Below are 20,695 nucleotides of genomic sequence, written 5' to 3'. Positions count from 1 at the left end.
AGCAGCATTAAAAGGACTTAGAGGCTCTAACAGAGGAAAGAAAACCAGCGTCAGCCCGTCTCCGTGACTCTGCTGCGGGTTACTGATAGTCGCCGGCCCAGCCCTTTCCCTGGGTGATAGTTAATTACCCTGGATAAATCCAATGGCAATTTGTCAGGCTGTTCCAGCGTGCCCCCCACCGAAAGCCAACCACTTCCCTCCTCTCTTCTTCCTCGTTCTAAGCTCATGTAATGAATCACTAATCACTCAGTCCCTGACGAGCATCCCCAGCCTATTATCTCTTAATTACCCCATTCAGGAGGCATCCACGCAGGCCAGCAGGGGGCGCGCTCTCAGATAAATATGATGCTAATCAAATCAGTTTGTGATGTGTATTCAATTTCAAAACTTTGTTGTGTGTGGATGAGGACAGTATTTACTGTCAGGTGGTGAATTATGTATGTCACCGTGTTTCTGTTCGTAAACCTGAGAGGTGGAGCGAGGTGCTGAGAGCCCCCCGGCTGTGGTGGTTTATGTACATATAGAGCCAGAACGAACTGGCTTGTTCTCAATCTCTGCTCGGCTCTCTGACCGCCGGGCTCCAAACGGTCCTCTTGTGGAGCATTTGGGCTGTGGCAGAAAATATGGAGCCCCTAACTCACAGAGTCATTTGCAGATGCAACACTTGGGATTTGAAGCGAGTTGCCACAGAGCAAAGATAGAAATTGGAATTGGCAGCAGACATGAAATGGGGTCAGAGGATTTGTCCCCTGAAACACACCGAACATGTGAGTTACAGGGTCCTCTAGTTTACAAGGAGGGGGGTGGGGGGTCCTGTTCAAACAATGGTGTCGCAGATGAACAGACTCGGAATAAAAAACCTAATTTGTAGCTGTCATTTTGAAGGATTCCCACACATGAAATTAAACAGATCCTTGCTGGGTCATCTTGAAAGTAAATGTGGTTTTGGACACAGGTCGGGGTCACGCAGTCGGTGTGATGGAGCAGATTTTCTGAGCGGCGTGTGAGGCGGGGAAGAGAAATTCCCATACTCCCTTTTTCCCTGTCTGAGAAAAGAGTAAAGAATAGGCTCAAGATCACACAGTTGTCGCTTGTTTACATCAACCGAGTAAACCAAGAACAATTTTTTATAGCGTCCAAAACTGACAGGTGCCCCCTGCCAAGTCCTCTTAATAGTTTTAGGTTTTTGATTTTAATCTCACTAATTTCGACATATCCCTCTAAGGATCTTAAAGCTTAACTTTAGAAAAGAAAAAAGACCCTTTTTGGAATCCTGGTGTCCGTTTTTTGTCAATCCTTTAGTGAAAGCCTGTCAAAAATGGTTAGCTTCTCCAGTGAAACTACTTCTTTGCATCTTAGCTCCCGGTCTTGCCCTGTGTCTGCACAATTTCTTTCTATCCTCTTGTTTCTCTCCTTTTGTTTAGATAAAGCGAGGGATTAGGAAAGATTTGCCCCCATAAAGTAGTGGTTTGATGGGCTTTTATCCCACCATGTTGCTAAAGCTGTGTAGCCCCTGGATTAGGCGCTGACAATAGGAACCCTTGTGCTGGGCCGCAGCCTGAGGGGCACAACCAAAGACCGGCTCTGAGAAAGAGGGAGGAAACAAACCTGCCAACCTCGATATGTCAAGTCTGCCAGAGAAACCGTTCAGAGGAGCAGCTCTGGCTGCAGCGTGGTGTGCTGTGTCTACAGGATCATACGAGGAGAAACAATAGTGAAAGTGAACAACTTGTGGTCAGCCTCACATAGAGAGAATCACTGTGTCTTATTATATTCTTATATAATAACATCAATTATACCAAAGTGCTAATGTGAAAAGTTGTAGATGCGTTTTTAAAGTGGAACTCAAAAGTCTCAAAGTCTGTTTACAGATCTTAGAGAGTACATATGTGAAAAAAATTGTAGAAAGCCTTTTGTGTCTGATAAATGTCCTCAAATGATGTCACCTGAGTCAACATCAGTTGAGGCTGAAGAAAACATGTTTGAAAATTAAAAACATATGGGGCCCTGTCAACTTAAATATTACGTTCCCATACATCTAAACTGCATTCTCAATTATATTTTTAAGGAAACATATTTTGTCGCAAATTACGTATCAAGAGAACTGGATACAGCGTTGGAGCTCCCGTTCATTCCTGTGAGAGTTGCTCAGTGGCGCATGAAGCCCAAATGGCTCGACTGCCGAGTGATAAAGTACCCAAAAAGATCCAGTGATCTTCCGCATCCATTGGGTCCATACAGCAGGCGTAGTAGCGTTTTCTTTTAACTCCGCCTCCCAGCCCTTGCTCCAGCCTCGGTCTGGGTCTCATTCACATGAACGGAGGAAGGAGAATGATTCTGTATTTGGCTATTAGTATATTTTACAACTTTTAGTACCGATTTATGATTTAAATAAGGGCTATTCAAGTGTTCATACTGGGAAGTTGATTTACCTAAAAAAAAAAAGATCTGCTGAGTTACAGAAGTCTCTTTCCCAATGTAAGTCTATGGAAAAAAGTATTTTTTGGGCCCAATGGCATCACGTGACGGACACAAAAGTTGTAGTACTGCTGTTTGGCCACTACGAAAATTAACTTCAACGCCCGGCGCTCTTCCTGGGGGCTTTGGCCCCGCCTGCCCATAGACTTAACATTGTAATGACGTTTAAATCGCTTTTCACAGCTCAAGGAAAGTTTTACAAATATAAAACCTCCATGGATCCAAAATTCATAATAGAAAGAGTCATAATCAAACTTGTTTGCACTTTTTTTTATAGAGATTTACAGATTACAATGGTGGTCTATGGGGAAAATGATTATTTGGGGGATTTTTCGTTGCAATACCGCGAGTGGTCACTGGAAAAATTAGAAGCCAGGCTGAGCGGTGGCATCGTATACAGGTCTTATTATGCATCCATGAGCAAAACAAAAAGGCATCTCCAACTGAACTGTCAGCTGTCGAATTGCATTGTGGGTGATGTAGGCCCCAAGTTCTGACAAGGAGGAAGATGGTCTGGAATAAGCGCTCCTAGTGGTCGGAAGATTAGAAAAGCGCTCTATATAAATGCAAGTCCATTTACCATTAACAAGACGGTATCTCTGGTTCTGCTGCATCAATTTTGATACTTTTTCAAAACTGTCCAACGTTAAAGAAGTACAATGCTGGTACTCTTTTAAAGCTGCACTAATCAATATATTTATATTACCAATGCTTTAAATTACTACAGTAGCACCAAACTGCAGACCGCTAAAGTTAACAACTAGCAGGTGAACATAGTGGATGCAGATGTTTCCCTCAGGAGTTGGTGGGGACCAAAACAGAGCAAAAAGGAGAGCATATATTGGACTTACGTAATATTTGACGGGTAGCCAAAAACACAACACTAACAACTCATTCAAATGTGTAACTTTGCACTGGTTTCTTGAGATGCAGGAACTCCATAAGCCTGATGTTTGTCCATTAAATGTCTGTGTTGTCACTACAGTAAATAAACTTCATGCTTTGTTATAAGAATGATATCTTACAACACTTTGGTGATTTTAATAGATAAAATAAGATGCCTGCCATATGAATGTGAGATTGAGAGGAGTGTACAACTAGATGTGTATAAGAGACTGTGTGATATTGTCCTTTGACACAATGATAACTGATATCTGAGTACAGAAGAAAGAGGCTGTGGAGCCAGAGATGTGTCCATTTCAATCAGGTATCCAACACGTGTGAGGAAAGTCTTAAAGGTGAATGCCGGCTAATACACAGCCGGAGGATTGCTAATGGCATGTTGCTTTGTTACTCCAGTCACACAAGTCCCAAGGAAGCAGTCAACTCTAAACCATACATCAAAATGATTAATTTCACCCAAATGAGCACAAGCTAACCTTGACTAAGAGCATGTGCAGGCCGGAGCGGCTGGATTGAAAACTAATATATTCATGAAGTTAAAGAAAACCTAATGATAAAAGGTAATGGGCTCTGAAGGCTGAAGGCATCAACTTTCTCCTCGATTTGATGTAAAATGCCACTTTGGAAATATAGGGAGCCATCTGAGGGGTAAAATTACAAACGTTCATGCGTTATAAACCTGATTAAAAACTGAACATGATTTATAAATCGCTGCAGCTTCCTCGGCTGAGCTTTGATTCAAGCTGCCAAAGTCCTGATGCAGGGATAAAAGTTTTGATATTCAGAAAAGCAGGCGGGAGGATGATTGAGAGCAAAGACGATAACTCAGATCGGAGGAGCGGCTTTAACACGATAAAGCTTGAATGCAGCCAGAGTGCAGAGAACAATGAGAGCGCAGAGGAAATCCGCAGAAATCTGAGATGAATTTGGGGTTTAGAAAGTTAGCCGGCAGCGAGCAGAGCTGAGATCCTGAAGGTGATCGGGATGAGAAGCGGTGTGGAAATGCTAAATAACGAGATGGTAAACTATCATCATGATTAGGCCTCAAAACCACCGATACTGCTCTACAAAATAAAACATCTGGAACTACTGTTGGTGCCTTTTAAAGTCAAAAGAACTGCATGATTGATCGATTAATCAATTGACAGAAAATTAGATGGCAACTATTTTGATAATCGATTAAAGGTTTATGTCATTTTTCAAGCAAAACTAACAAAAGCTTGCTGCTTTTCTCTGTTTTATATCATTGCAAATTGATTATCTTCAGGTTTTTGACTGTTGGTCTGGCAAAATTAGATATTTATTTATGTCACCGTGAACTCTTAGAAGTTTTTGATGGATGTTTTTTAAATATTTTTAGCCATTTTATTGAACAATTAATCAAGAAAATAATAGGCTGTTTAATCAATTATGAAAATAATTGTCAGTTGGAGCCAATGTCAAAATGTAGATTTCCTTTCTCTAAATTTTCTTTTTTTTTACATGTAACAGCAACCACTACATAAAAGATATGCAGACTAGTACAGCGGCATCAGACAATACAACAACAGATCAAGAGTAGCAAAGGGCTAATAAAAAAGAATTGATCACAAAAAGAGTAGGAAAGGGCTGAATATGCAAAACATGGATAAAAATGAAGAAAAATATGTTTTAAAATGTCATTATTTTTCCTAAAAGTGGAAAATTGTTCTTGTAATATCTCATCTTGGGGAAAACAAATATCTAGATTTAGAAAGTCACTCTGAAATATTTGGACAACATAATATAACATAACATAACATAACATAATATAACATAACATAACATAACATAACATAACATAACATAATATAACATAACATAACATAACATAACATAATATAACAACATAACATAACATAATATAACATAACATAACATAACATAACATAACATAACATAACATAATATAACATAACATAACATAACATAACATAACATAACAACATAACATAATATAACATAACATAACATAACATAACATAACATAACAACATAACATAACATAACATAATATAACATAACATAACATAACATAATATAACAACATAACAGAACAGAACATAACATAACATAACATAATATAACAACATAACAGAACATAACATAACAACATAATATAACATAACATAACATAACATAATATAACATATAACATAACTCTGCAGCATGCAAGATGACAAATAAGGCTTCACAGCTCCAAGAAAACAATTCATTATACTTTTAGAAAACTGTAAATGTGTGCATTTTGAGACTTTATTAATAATTTGTTCTGAAAACTATACTAAACTAATCTATATGTCCGAATAAAGTGTCCAAATTAAATTCTAAAAATCAGTGTAAACTGAGTCAGTGTGAATAAGGGGTGAATTTACTAAACATCGTTAAACTTTAATAAAGATATATGTTTTAAAATGTCATTATTTTTCCTAAAAGGTTCTTTGTAATATCTCATCTTGGGGAAAACAAATATCTAGATTTAGAAAGTCACTCTGAAATATGTGGACAACATAATATAACATAACTCTGCAGCATGTGAGATGACAAATAAGGCTTCAGAGCTCCAAGAAAACAATTCAGAATACTTTTAGAAAACTGGAAATGTGTGCATTTTGAGACTTTATTAATAATTTGTTGTGAAAATGTATATGTTTGTCCAAAAAAAAGTGTCCAAATTCAATTCTAAAACTCAGTGTAAAGTGAGTCAGAGTTAGTTTAGTGTCCAGTCCACCCTGCATGCTGCTCCACTGGCCTAATATCAGTCTAATAGCAGCCTCCTCTTGACACTTGCATTAAAGCCTCAGCCATGCTGGACATTAGCCCGCATTAAGGGCCGTATAAAGCTGATTTGAGGAAGAGCAGCTGAGAGGAATTCCTTCTCGCTTTAATTGCTTTAGAAACGGTTCCCACAAAGAGACACTGGCCAGATTTACCTCCAGTTTAAGTTCTTATTTCCATCGGTTCACAAGTTAATCCGATTTTTTTTCTCTCTTCTCTCATTGGGGCCTAAATGCTCTGCAGCTATATACTGACAAATAAAGAAAACACAAGGTCGGATTTAAAAACACTGGAAAGTTATTATTATTATTATTATTATTATTAGTGATGGATGTCACTGCTTTTTTTCCATTTAAAAAAAAAAAATCCATTTACGCACTGATAACCACCTGTTGCGTAAAAACTAAAGTCATTCATTTAATTTTGTTGCTTTCATATTTTAGAGTTTGTATAAGAAAGCCAATTAAAACAGAAATAAGTGGAACTCTATAGAGAACTTTTCCTAGAAGAGTATCAGGTTTTCTTTTCACTGTTGTCAGGAGACTAAAGTTCTGCAAATGAATGTGGCCAAAGATCAAATTGAGTTTAGGATTTTAACCCCCCCTCCTCCTCCTCTTCCTCCTCTTCCCCACCTTCCTCTCTCTCTCTCTCTCTCTCTCTCTCGGAGAAAATTCAACAAAATATGCAGCTTTACATTAAAAGGCTACTTTCCGCTGCCCTTAATTCCAGCCTAAACGGTTTTTCTTCGGGAGAAGAAATCTTTTCTAAAAACCTTGAAGAAGAGAGGGGCATTATTGTTTTAATCCTCTTAGCCAGCAGTCATTTTAACACATTTTTTTGGAGGGTGAAATGGCGTCTTGTCTACCCAATCCTAACCTAAATCCCTCGGGGCCAGGGAGCTGCTGGAGGCTGCAGACCTGGAGCTCTGCAGACCTGCAGCCTCCAGCAGCCTCCAGCAGCCTCCAGCAGCCCTGCAGCAGTCTGCAGCCTCCAGCAGTCTGCAGCCTCCAGCAGCCTCCAGCAGTCTGCAGCCTCCAGCAGTCTGCAGCCTCCAGCAGCCTCCAGCAGCCCTGCAGCAGCAGCCTGCAGCAGTCTGCAGCCTCCAGCAGTCTGCAGCCTCCAGCAGTCTGCAGCCTCCAGCAGCCCTGCAGCAGTCTGCAGCCTCCAGCAGTCTGCAGCCTCCAGCAGCCTCCAGCAGCCTCCAGCAGCCCTGCAGCAGCAGCCTGCAGCAGTCTGCAGCCTCCAGCAGTCTGCAGCCTCCAGCAGCCTCCAGCAGCCCTGCAGCAGCAGCCTGCAGCAGTCTGCAGCCTCCAGCAGTCTGCAGCCTCCAGCAGCCTCCAGCAGCCCTGCAGCAGCAGCCTGCAGCAGTCTGCAGCCTCCAGCAGTCTGCAGCCTCCAGCAGCGTCCAGCAGTCTGCAGCCTCCAGCAGCCTCCAGCAGTCTGCAGCCTCCAGCAGCCTCCAGCAGTCTGCAGCCTCCAGCAGCCTCTAGCAGTCTGCAGCCTACGGCAGCCTCCAGCAGTCTGCAGCGTCCAGCAGTCTGCAGCCTCCAGCAGCGTCCAGCAGTCTGCAGCCTCCAGCAGCCTCCAGCAGTCTGCAGCCTCCAGCAGCCCTGCAGCAGCAGCCTCCAGCCCCCTGCAGCAGCAGCCTCCAGCAGCCTTCAGCAGCCCTGCAGCAGCCCTCCTGCAGCCTCCAGCAGCCTTCAGCAGCCCTGCAGAAGCCCTCCTGCAGCCTGCAGCCTCCAGCAGCCTCCAGCAGCCTCCAGCAGCCTCCAGCATCTCTGCACCTCAGCTGCCTTCCCACCAAACACAGCAGCTAAATCACATTAAAGAGAAGAATTAACCTGAACGTCACCGGGCAGCACAAGTACACCACAAAAAGAAGAGTGGTACAGGCAATTACTTACTATTTGCATATCATTTAATTAAGATCTGTGTTATAGACACTTTTTTGGGGGGCTGAATTAAAATGTATTGAGTTGGAGTTTCATTTTTAAAAGCTCATATTTCTTATGAGGAGGACTCTTCTTCATATTTAGTTATTTATTTATTTTAGAATTTAGTTTCGTGATATTTGTAATGGTTATTTAGGGCTAAAATTGTAATAAAAAGTATAAGCCTAAATCTAGAAATGGCCACTTCAGTGTTTATAACCCTTTTTTTTTTTATAATATTAGGAAAGCATTTTAAACTACTGGGGTTAAAAGAATGTAACTCTATCTCGGATATTTTTGTATTTAAAATAGAATTAAAATAAAAAAAAATGTATATGCAGTCTGCCCTTCCACCTCAGCTTTAGCTCATATTGAGCATCACATTTTCAAGTAAACCCTGAGATATTAAAAATATGAAAGAAATAAAAAAAATGGTAAACACTGTTACATAATTCGGAATACCTTAAATGCATCTCGTGATGATTTGTTCAAATCGGTTTTAAAGTATTAAGAGAAATTGCTTATTTAGGTCAATCTGCAAACACAAATACTAAAACATAAATATTATCATTATTATCACCTCCAGAAATAACAACAGTGAGCTTCATAATAATTAGAATAATAATTTAAATTTTGTGCGGAAAATTTGTACATAAATTAAATATATATATATATATATACTACATATGCAAAACATGGGTAAAAATGAAGAAAAATATGTTTTCAAATGTCATTATTTTTCCTAAAAGGTTTTTGTAATATCTCATCTTGGGGGGAAAACAAACGTCTAGATTTAGAAAGTCACTCTGAAATATGTGGACAACATAATATAATACAACATAACTCTGCAGCATGTGAAATAAGGCTTCACAGCTCCAAGAAAACAATTCAGAATACTTTTAGAAAACTGTAAATGTGTGCATTTTGTATGTAAAAACAAAAGTGTCCATATTATATTCTAAAAATTGAAAATCAGTGTAAACAGTGTAAAATCGGTTTTATAAAAAAGGACAAAAAAATCATCTTTTTTTTTTCTTCCAAAACAACAGCAGGAGCAGAAAAAGTCGGCACCTCGGATGCAGAAAAATCCTGAATCTGAAGTAGAGGAGTAATGTGAAGGAGGAGGAGGAGGAGGAGGAAGAGGAGGAAAGCGACCTGATTGGCTGAAGAGAGAAGGAGCGTCTGCGCGTCTTTAAAGGCCGGTAGATGGCAGCTCAGCATCCTCCCACATCCACATCCATCGAGCACCGAGAGAGGACTGATCTCAGGATATCAGACTGAATGAAACCAAACTAATGAAATGAGAAACTGAACTGGATTGTTAGAGAAGAAGAAGATTTGAAAGGAGAATATTGGAGGTGGAGATATTTGGCTTCAGATCCACAGAAGAAGAGAGGTAAGAAGTTTGCAGAATCGAATTTCGAATTAGTTCTGCAGCCTAACAACTCTTATTTCTACTTAATTATTTTCACTTAACTGTTTTAAATATCTTCTTATTTTTTACTTTTATTTTTTTATGTGTGTTTAATATGACTGAGTTTGTTGTCTTCCAAACTCCATCATGTCTTGGATAAAAATTTCAAAAGTGCAACAAAAATTATTGATACAGTATCATGCGACTGATTTGTGCTCAAATTAATCGATTACAATATTGGAGGTGGAGATATTTGGCTGGAGATACACAGAAGAAGAGAGGTAAGAAGTTTGCAGAATTGAAGTTTGATTCCTGAATTAGTTCTGCAGCCTACAACTCTTATTTCGACTTAATTATTGGGATCCATTATTTTTACTTAACTGTTTTAAATCATTTTCTTCTTATTTTTTATTTTACTTTCATTTTTTTGTGTGTGTTTAATATCACTGAGTTTGTTGGACAAAATCGGTTTCAAAAGTGCAACAAAACTATTGATACAGTATCATGCAACTTCTCAAATTAATCGATTAAATGTGTGTATATTGATCCATGTGTCTTTCGAGAATCGAAGTTTGATCCTGAATTAGTTCTGCAGCCTAATAACTCTTATTTCTACTTATTTATTAGGCTCAATTATTTTTATTTAACTGTTTTAAATAAATTTCTTCTTACTTTTTACTTTCATTTTTGTGTGTTTAATATCACTGGACAAAATCGTGCACAAAACTATTGTTCAGTATCATGCGACTGACTTTTGCTCAAATTAATGGATTAAATGTGTGTTTATTGATCCATGTGTTCCGTAACACTGACAGTTATAATAGAGACTTTTGAGACTTTATTGTCATTGTCAGGGAAAACAACGAAAAACAGTTTAGCAGCTCTTGGCAGTAAAAGCAAACATTAAAAGCAAACATAAAAACATTCAAATCAAAATATAGACAAATAAATGGATCGTAAAGGCTGTAAATAAATACATTATAAGTTTCCACTACATATTGTCATTTGGGGACATTTAAATGTTATTTAATGGAGGTATTTTTTTATTTTTATTTAACATCACAGGTTGTTGTTAATTGACTGGACTATATGTTAATTAACCTCATTAATTTCTGATGTCGTTTAACTTTGTGAATTGCAGACAGAGCTGCGGACCTGCAGGCGATCTGTAGTAAAAGCTGTGGAACTCATAAATCCACAGCAATTTACATAATTGAGCTTAAATCAGAGCCCGAGGCTTCGTGACATTGTCCTGAAAGAAGAAAAGCATCTATGTTGAATTTTTTAAGCTGCAGATTTAAAAAAAAAAAAAAAAAAAAAATCGAACAGATTACATGAATGTAGCCAGAGGCTGATTTAGTAAAAATAATGAAATGAAATAAAATAAATGTTATTGCATTAGTCACAGGTTATGATCACACACACACACACACACACACACACACACACACACACACACACGCTGGCCCATCTTTCACGTGTCAGGTCTGATGATAAATTAATAGCTTTGTATAGTTGAAAGCTATTTGCAGCCACATTAGACAGCAGCCAGTCAGTCACACATCTCACATCTCAGCAGCCTGAAGGCGTCTGGAAACTGACCTGAGAGTCTGAGAGCCACACATTGAAATAAACGGCCCTCAAACTCCAGAGAGCAAAGTGAATATATATATATATATATATATGTATGTATATATATATATATAATATTGTGATGCTCCTTCTGTCAGTCTGCGGAGCTTCAACAGCGTTCTACAAACTCTTAGCTGAAGATTTAATTTAATTTAAAGGGTATTTTAATTTGATTGTAGTCTAGATGGTGAAATAAGACATTTCATTTGCCTATTTGGTTTTTGTGTGGACGGGGAAAATATCAGCAACTTTTTTTTTACCCTTCTGATCAATGATTTCGGTATCATTAATATTTCTCCTTCTTCTTCTTCTTCTCGTTATTATCGTTATTAATATTGCTGTTATTATTCTTAGGATTATTATCGTTGTTGTTTTATTATTATATGATACAGGTAGGAAACTTTTATTTTTGTACATTTACCCATCAAAATTATGGACCATTATGAACAAATAAGACTATTATCATCACGGATTTAATGTTTCTTAAAATGAGCATGTTAAATTTAGAATAACAACAACAAAGGATCACAAAACAATTGTGAAAAAAATAGACTAGCATATTACAACAAAATTGTTTTATTTTTTTTAACTATTGTAGTAGGCCTGTGCTAAATTATATTTGAGTGAATAAAGTGCTAAATATACATTTTATTTTTCATTGCTGGAACTCAATAATCCGCACACCTCTTCTTTAAAACTAAATCCGTTTCGCTGTGGATTCATAAAACATTTTTTTTTTTACTGAAAGCTTTGATCAAACTGTTACTGTATATTAAAAGTTTCAAACAAAGATATTTATTTTTTTTCTGAATGATTTAAATGCCGTTAAAGTGGACAAACCCTCCGTAGGAATAACAAAAAAACAAAACACGATTTCCGTTTCGTTTTGCTTAAATATAACTGGATCTAACAACACACATAAAGTAAATTATCTTTTAGAAATCATTAGATTCTTTAATTATCTGCTGGATTATTCTGTAATAAAATGAAGGAATCATTTTTTTTCCTCAGGAGCAGTTCTTAATTCTTGTATTTCACCTGTTGCTATTTCAATTATTCAGCCTGCAACAAACCTTATAATAAAAATAACTTTTCGCTTTTTTGATTGCACTACAACTAGAGAACAGAGTGGTTTGTTTTAAGATGCCTGACACTCACAGCAGCTGATCTCTCTCTCTCTCTGCAGACAGACAGACATCTCTGCGGCCATGCAGCACTACGGAGTGAACGGCTACTCTCTGCACGCCATGAACTCACTGAGCGCCATGTACAACCTCCACCAGCAGGCGGCGCAGCAGGCCCAGCATGCACCTGACTACAGGCCCTCAGTGCATGCCCTCACCCTGGCAGAGAGACTGGCTGGTAACAATCAGTTTACTCATTTTGATGTTCAATCACATTCATCATCAAAATCTCCATCTTTTACTGTTTATTATTTAATGTGTGTTTGTCTCTGGGGGTGTTTAAAATGACCTTTGACCTGTGCCTCAATTAAACTGGTCATGTTTCTTTTTTCTCAACGGCTGCACATTTCAAGACATTATCCTCGAGGCCCGGTATGGCTCCCAGCACCGAAAGCAGCGGCGCAGTCGGACGGCGTTCACCGCCCAGCAGCTGGAGGCCCTGGAGAAAACTTTCCAGAAGACCCACTACCCTGACGTGGTGATGCGTGAACGTCTGGCTATGTGCACCAACCTTCCCGAGGCACGCGTTCAGGTAAAAAAAAACTTAAATACATTTATCCTCCTGTGTACTGTTTTTGGCTGTTGCTCTCTGATGCTCAGCTTAAAGGCAATGTGCTGCAAAATGTGAACAAATGTCCAGTTGTCCACATGTTATGTTATGTTACTTATAGTCCTTGACCCTTGACCCGTCTGCAGGTCTGGTTCAAGAACCGCCGGGCCAAGTTTCGTAAGAAGCAGCGCAGCCTGCAGAAGGAGCAGCTCCAGAAACAGAAGGAGGCGTCCGGAGCTGCAGAGGGCTCTACAGAGGAATCCAAGACTGACACCAACACCACCACCACCACCAACACCACCACCAGTACCACCCAGGTCCCAGAGGCCCGCACTCCTCCCCCGCCCTCCTCCTCCTCATCCTGTCACTCAGAGACGGAGAGGCTGGCAGCCGCAGGGCCGCAGCCGGGAGAGATGAGCGTGGAAGTCAACGTCACCTCCCCCGAGCCGTCGGACAGCGAGTCAGCAGTGGAGGATAATGCTGACAGAGAGGAGGACGAAATGAGAGGGGAGGCGAGGGTGAAGATCAGGGAGGAGACGCAGGGGGAGGGAGGAGTGCTGCAGAGGAGCAACTCCCCGTCCTTCAAACAGCTGAGTCCAACATCAGGTAAAAATACCACTGTCTGATGCTTTTTCTTTTATATCTCCTGATTATATGTCATATTTAAGAATTGAATCACATTCATGTACAAGATATTTCTACTGAATTGGTATCCAAAACACAAATAAAAGCCAGGTCAGTGTGTGTTGAAACATATTAAAGTCCTCGTCCTCTCTCCCTGTCTCTCAGACTCTCCCCTGGGCTCCCCCACCTTGCCGTCCTCCAGCAGCGTGACCAGCGGTTTGACGCAGGGCAACTCCTACGCGTCATCTCCTCTCAGCCTCTTCCGGCTGCAGGAGCAGTTTCGCCAGCACATGGCCGCCACCAACAACATGGTGCACTACCCGTCCTTTGAAATGAGCACGCCGTCCTCCATGCCCTACCTGGGCATGAACGTCAACATGCCGTCCCCACTGAGCCAGCTGCCCTGCCAATCCTACTACCAGACCCTGTCGCAGGCCCAGCAGGTCTGGAACAGCCCGCTGATGCAGGCGGCGCCAGGCAGCCTCCCAGCAAGCCTCAACAGCAAGACCACCAGCATAGAGAACCTCCGTCTGAGGGCCAAGCAGCACGCAGCCTCGCTGGGACTGGACACACTCCCCAACTGAAGCTGCTCAGTCTAAAAGTGTTCGCCCTCTAATCAGGGCCGTGCTTATCAATTATGGCTCCTGCCCACAGGAGGTGACTCTGGGCCCCTCTTCACTTTCCTCTTGACCTCTCACCTCTGTCATTCAAAACAAAGACACATCTCCAAAACCCATTCGAATTATCTCAGATTTAAATTTAAGATACAGGCTGCCACACAATTTGGCTGACTTAACAGCCCAGTCGCACAGCAGTTTGTGAAATAGTCAAATTTAATGTATTGATTTGTACAAAGACACAAATTTCAAATTTTTTTCGTGATGGTCAGCACGAAATTAATTTGTATGTAATCCATGTAATTGTGAATCGGAAAGTATAAAGAGTGGCGAACCACAGGATTTACGCCCAGGAGACCAGCGTTCGTGTCCCGTGTGAAACCACAAGTCAGAGTTGATTTTTTTGTCACGTAACTTACGGTGATATTTTAACCCAAACGTGATCTTTTCCTGAACCTAACTAAGTAGTTTGTTGCCTAAACCTAACCAAGTCGACCTATTCCTAAACCGAATTAAGAAGTCTTATTTTGAGAAGACTGAAGCGGACATTCGTAGGAAAACGCTCGAAATATACGTTGTTGAAAGTCAAGCTGAGCGTCATGTAAAAAAGGGAAATTCGTCTCGAAATTAGTATGTACACGAATCAAACAGATTAAATTTCGTGACTATTTCACAAACTGCCGTGAGACTGTGTTGGACATAACAATAATTCTCAAGTCCTCTGTTTAAAATCTGTCCAAATTTCTAATTTGTGCTTGTTTCTTGTAATTTAACCGAACAACTGCTGAAGTTTTGTTTGCAGTTTTCTAAATTTCAAAATAATTTCAAAACCACCGCAGTGTGACAAACAGAAGAAACAACATCATTTTTCAGCACACGTGATGCATTTTAGAGCAGGCACTTTAGGCGCCTTCCCTCAGTTTGGGGCCCAGGGTTGTCGACGCCCCTATTCCCCTTCACCTCATCGTCACCACGTGGGCATGCAGCTCACCGCTCGGAGCACACCAGGACATGAAGATCAGCTCTGCTGGATAGACGTAACAGAAAATAAGATTATAGCAAGAACTCAATGGACTTAATGGAAAAAAAACACCTGGACTGCAGTTGAGACTGAACAGTACTGTGGATCTTTGCTTGCAACACAAGCCAACTCTACTAATGCGAGCTGCTCGCTATGATTTCAGCCTCCTCTGTGAAGTCAGGGAAGAAAGTCTGAGCTGATTCCAGGACAGATATAAGATATTAAAAATGTTCTATAATTCAACCCCTGAATGTGAACTATGCATGCACCCCTCTGAAGCATGGCTTACAGCCGCAAAAACACAGAATGAAGTCACATTATCAGAAGTAAAGCTCAGATCACTCAATATAATCCGCCACCCAACTGTCTTTCTTTGTAGATGACACATGACTCTCCTTGTTTAAAGTTACAGCACTCATCTGAATCCATTGAGCGTTGTAAATATCCCTCAGTGTTCGCCTCCATCTGCCTGGCTGAAGAGTGACTCCATGTCTCCTTTTGTGTGAAGGATTTGAGAGGAAATTTATTTTTCAATTGTGGCTTTAAAGTAACGGACCTACGGCAGCAATGAAATAAGGGGGAGAGTCTGCGGAGGAGGCACAGCGACAAATAAATATGAACCCAGCCGACATATATTTTTGTTAACTCGGGTGCCAGACTGAACTCGACAGTCACCACTTTTTCTGAGAAAGACGCACAGGCCCATCCTCTATGTATTATATCACTGTAGATTCAAGACATGTATTTCTCAATTGTTTAAAATGTGAGTAATTTATCTGTTTAATGCAAGGGAATAAATCACACATAAGAATGACTCATGTTCTCAGTGTTGTCGGTTGGAAATATAAGATGAAAATATTTGCGTGTACTGCCTCATTTTGACATTTTTTCCAAAGCAGAGAGCGAGCTTTATTCTAAAACAACGACTCAAGTCATCAACACAAATATCTGTGATTAAAAAATGTAAGGAAACAACATACATGAGGCAACCTTTCTTGAAATAAAGTCCTACATTTAGATATTTGGGTTGAATTTAGGAAAAAAATGACATTTTCTTAATGGAAGTTTTGTATTATCAGAAGTTTTTTGTGGATATCTGAATCTTGGGACCATTGTCAGCTAAAAGGTGAGTCAGAAGTAGCCGACTAGATCGTGAAACAGGAATAATCACATAGCAGGATATCCAACAAACATGCACACAAACATGCAAACTCACATATAGGCCTTACAAAAACACCCAAAAAACTCAAAGTTTCTCCAGTGAGAGGAAGTTTGCAACAAGAGAGGGATTAGTTTACCCAGCTCCTCTCTGTCAGCGCTGACAGAAAACTGATTCTTCATAAACAGTTTTGATTTCCTCACAAAGTACCTTCAACCCTTTATAGTAAAAAAAAAAATAAGTTTGGTTAACATGTTCCACTAAAGACACCTTGATGAACCGTAAATAATGTAGACACAGGAGGTCTACCGTGCTCGACGGTGAGGTTTACACACCACATAGGGGAGAACCTGCCACTTGTTCACTCGCTGCAGAATAACTAATCCTAAATGAAATGACTGAAGCACAGTGTCAGGCTCTAAAGAGTCTCCAATCCACCACCCACCCACCCTTCACTCTCTCTGCTGCTCCCCTCTTCCCCCACCCTGTCAGCCGAGGTTTGGCTGCACCGAAACAGAATGCTTTGCCATAAGAAGATTACCTTTGGTTGGGATATCGATGGATTAAGTAAGAATAGAATGAGATAAAATAGGACTGAAAGGGTTCCTGGAGTCAGCAAAGTTCAGACACCTGTTTTTTCCTGGTCTTTTTCCCGCTTTCTCGCTCCATGACCGTAAAGATTATATCACTGTCTAAGTAGAGAAAAGGAGGTGAGAGGGGTGGCTGGTTTAGGACGGGGGGCAGGTTACAGTGCATCAAAATAATTTTGGGGCTGCAAAGAGCTTTTTTTTTTTTTTCACTCTTTAAATATGTGGTCAATTTGTCATGAACGTCTGTGTGTTCGTAAATATCATATTGGGTGTAAGTTAATGGGAATGTTTGTGTGTGTGAGAGTGTGTGTGAGTGTGTCTATGGCAGCTAAGCTGCTGAAGGTTTCCAGGAGCTCTTTGATGTGTATCTGGGCAATGCGCTATTAGAGGGATTTTCCTAGTTGACAGCTCAGAGAATGTGTGGAGGAATTGCGATGCCAGCGGGCTAAAAGAATGCTGGAAACAGGATTAGGATCATATTCTGGCAGCTCCTGTCACTTCATCAATGGGCTAAGGTTTCCTCAGTGACAGCCCTCCTTCTCTGCCCGGCTAAAACCTTTAGTGGGACCATAAAAGGGGTGAGAGAGGGGAAAAAACAATGATTGAATGGTGTGCTATGATTTCTGTGCTGCTGGGTTTGCTCTGAGGGCTTTGTGTTGGGAGGTCTGAGGGGGACGGCGTTGATTTGGAGGGAGGGGTAGGTCGTGGGGATGAGAAAAAAGGGGGCTTTTTTTTAAGGGAGGGGGGTCTTTCTTGGAAGTTTAACACCCAAATCCCCATGGCAGAGCATGTGGAGGGGTTTTACACTGATGCTAGCGGACAGGGACAGCAGCTTGGTGTCCCCCAGGGACTACAGCAGCAGCAGGTGGGGAGGGAAGAGAGAAAACTGTTTCCTCAATCTACAGGATCCAGTTTGTACCTGTCTTCACCAAGTGAGACCTCTTTCACGTAGTGACGGTTCATCTACTTAGATATGTGGGAGTGTCAAATGTGCTTGTAGGCTCATTTGAGGATATAACGATGGCTCTGTGTTGTGATTAGTTTATTTTAATGAAGGATCATTTCTTTTATTGTCAACAAATCCCTTTAAAAAGACCAAAAACAATAGTGAATTGATCTTGTTAGCAAGTATTGTCTGTGTAACCAAAGCCTGTAATAGCGTATTCCTCTGTCATAGACTTACATTGTTGTCCAAAAACTATTAAAAAACATATCACGATGAACACTGTAGGTTATTTTGAGTCAGTTTTGAGTTTTTGTCCGTTACCATGTACAAAAACTTTTTAACTTTTAGCTTTGTACCACCTGTAACCGCAAGTTATTTTCCATCTGCAGGCCCTGAGCAGGTAAACTATCTAACTATCTTACAAGAAAAAAATCTACATTTATACAATTTATCACATGTAAAAACACATTTCAAATTTGTATCAAATGTGAAAAAATCATCTCACATGTCCAAATTTCACAATGGGACATGTGGCAATAAATGATTTTCAGATATTTCAAATGTGAAATAAAAGACATCACGTGAAAAACGCTTCAGGTTATAAATTCACATTATTACTACATGTGAAACTACATTTCAAATGTGATGAATTTACATTAGGGCTGTCAGTCGATTCAAATATTTAATCACGATTAATCGCATGATTGTCCATAGTTAATTGCGATTAATCGCTTTATCGCTTGCTTCATGCAAATGTATGTTTATATTTATTATTGGAAATCAATTATCAACACAAAACAATGACAAATATTGTCCAGAAACCCTCACAGGTACTGCATTTAGCATAAAAATGCTCAAATCATAACATGGCAAACTCAAGCCCAACAGGCAACAACAGCTGTCAGTGTGTCAGTGTGCTGACTTGACTATGACTTGCCCCAAACTGCATGTGATTATCATAAAGTGGGCATGTCTGTAAAGGGGAGACTCGTGGGTACCCAGAGAACCCATTTTCATTCACATATCTTAAAGTCAGAGGTCAAGGGACCCCCTTTGAAAATGGCCATGAAATGATTCCTTAAGTTTTCTAGGTTCATATGATGCCAGTATCTTCACTGAGCCCTAATTTACATAGAAGCACATTTTACATATGAAATATCACATTTCACATGTGAATATATGAATTTCACAGCAGACGTGACCTTTGGGAGCACAAATGTGTATTTTGTGGCTGTACTTTGGATCAGCCTCTCTCTACATATCACTCGCCATGTTCAGGTGAGTCATTTATGCTCTAAGCTGAATATTTTGAGCGGATTTTGAGGTTGCACCTTCTGTAGTTGGACCTGAGGTTGTGTTGCAGAGTAGTTCTTCAGTGGGCTTATAGGGTGGTCTCTGCTGTGCTGTGCATCTTGGACCAGCTGTCTCCACCAAAACCCCTTCCCACAAGAGTGTAACTCCACACTTTGCTCACCCATGTGAAACAATACTTTCACAATACCACAGGAGTTTGATTGTTGGCGACAAGTTATATAATGCCAGGAATTACAGACTAGCATGCAAATGCTAAATCCTCCTCTCTTTCTCCTGAGAAGTGGATGAGACGGACTATATCTGCAGGCTTCACTCCGGCTCCCCAGCTTTGTGCTGCAGAGACGCTCTCCTTTCTCCCCCTGACTTGGGTGATAATCCTGACACGCACTGTCTGCATTTTTTACTGTACGTGTTTAAGCGCATTTGCAGAGCATTTATCTCTCCAATGTAAACCAATTTGGCTATAAGGGCCTTGGGCCAAGCAAGGCGCTGGAGGGAAGAAAGGAAACTCAAACCTAGCAGATGTGCAGAGAAGGGAGGATGGGGAGAGCTGGCGAAGACGCGGGGGTTGATGAACAACTGAATGCAGCAAAAAAAAGGGGAAGCGGAACCGCATGGGAGAAAAAGAGTGTCCCTTGTCCGAAGGGTAAGCTTTTGAAACTTGGGATAGGGGCCTTTAAAGCCGATAGAACGTGGATCACTGAATTGTTGAGTCACAGAATCTGCGAAAATCATACGGAGCTCCCAGTTAATCCTGTCATAGTGAAATCGGCGGGCATACTTTGGGGATCCCAGCCCCTTCTGAAGAAATTTGGAGCCTGCTGTATTGACAGAGCTGCTGTTTGATACCGCCTATACACCTGTATCAGCTGTCTGTTAATCTGCCTTCCCCTCCTCCCACTAGTCCTCCACAGCACGTCGCCTCTGCTGGTAGTAATGGCTGATGAAATGGACCAAAGACCCTAAAAGCTGCCAATCTTGCTGCTTCTTGATGTCTCCTGTAAGTGGCTCTGGTTGCGGGCTGAACTTGTCACTTTGATCATCTGAAAGGCAGGACGCCCTGCTGCGTCAGACATTACTACCTGCAATTCTGCGGAGCCATAAAGACTATGGACTCCTTGGTCCCTGAAATGGGACATTAAGACAGAATCATCCTAGTTTAGTTGGGGCGATAGCAAGGTGTTTTATTTGCTGGCACACGGGCAGGGTCTGAATGTGTTTGGATGGCTTTTAAAGTACCTGATCTTATAGCCTAAGGTTCCTGTAAATGAGGTGTTTGCTGCTCTTATCAATGAGACGTTACATGAGAAGAGCACTTGGCCTGCGAGGTGCTGTTGGGTGGTTCTGCGGTATGATTACAACAGGCTGAGCTTTGGCCAGATGCCCTTTACATCTTACTTCTCCAACTCTTTCATTATAGCCACTGTATAGGGCGAGGGTCTGAAACCTGCGGCTCCAGAGCCACATGCGCCCCTCTCCAGTGGCTGCCTGTGGATTTCTAAAAATGGAAATGAAAAAGATTTGTGTTTACATTTT

At 40.8% G+C, this 20,695-nt stretch overlaps 1 protein-coding gene across 1 annotated transcript; it reads left to right on the top strand.

Moving 5' to 3' along the window:
- Positions 1 to 9,225: 9,225 nt before the first annotated feature.
- Positions 9,226 to 14,433, top strand: LOC119487974 (diencephalon/mesencephalon homeobox protein 1-B-like). The gene is made up of 5 exons (XM_037769078.1): positions 9,226 to 9,504; positions 12,341 to 12,516; positions 12,692 to 12,870; positions 13,035 to 13,494; positions 13,678 to 14,433. The coding sequence occupies exons 2-5, from the start codon at positions 12,363 to 12,365 to the stop codon at positions 14,094 to 14,096; spliced, it is 1,212 nt and encodes a 403-aa protein (XP_037625006.1). The 5' UTR covers positions 9,226 to 9,504; positions 12,341 to 12,362; the 3' UTR covers positions 14,097 to 14,433.
- Positions 14,434 to 20,695: the final 6,262 nt, after the last annotated feature.

This window comes from Sebastes umbrosus, chromosome 5, assembly GCF_015220745.1.
Source record: "Sebastes umbrosus isolate fSebUmb1 chromosome 5, fSebUmb1.pri, whole genome shotgun sequence".
In the NCBI taxonomy this organism is placed as follows: domain Eukaryota; kingdom Metazoa; phylum Chordata; class Actinopteri; order Perciformes; family Sebastidae; genus Sebastes; species Sebastes umbrosus.
The sequence above is the reverse complement of the archived record's forward strand: the minus strand, read 5'-3'. Positions and strand labels throughout refer to the sequence as shown.

Bases quoted from the DNA above. Each gene is read 5' to 3' on its own strand.
- LOC119487974 (XM_037769078.1), top strand. From the start codon at position 12,363: ATGCAGCACTACGGAGTGAACGGCTACTCTCTGCACGCCATGAACTCA. The intron at 12,517-12,691 runs GTAACAATCAGT...GCACATTTCAAG, and splicing joins CCTGGCAGAGAGACTGGCTG to ACATTATCCTCGAGGCCCGG. The intron at 13,495-13,677 runs GTAAAAATACCA...CCTGTCTCTCAG, and splicing joins ACAGCTGAGTCCAACATCAG to ACTCTCCCCTGGGCTCCCCC.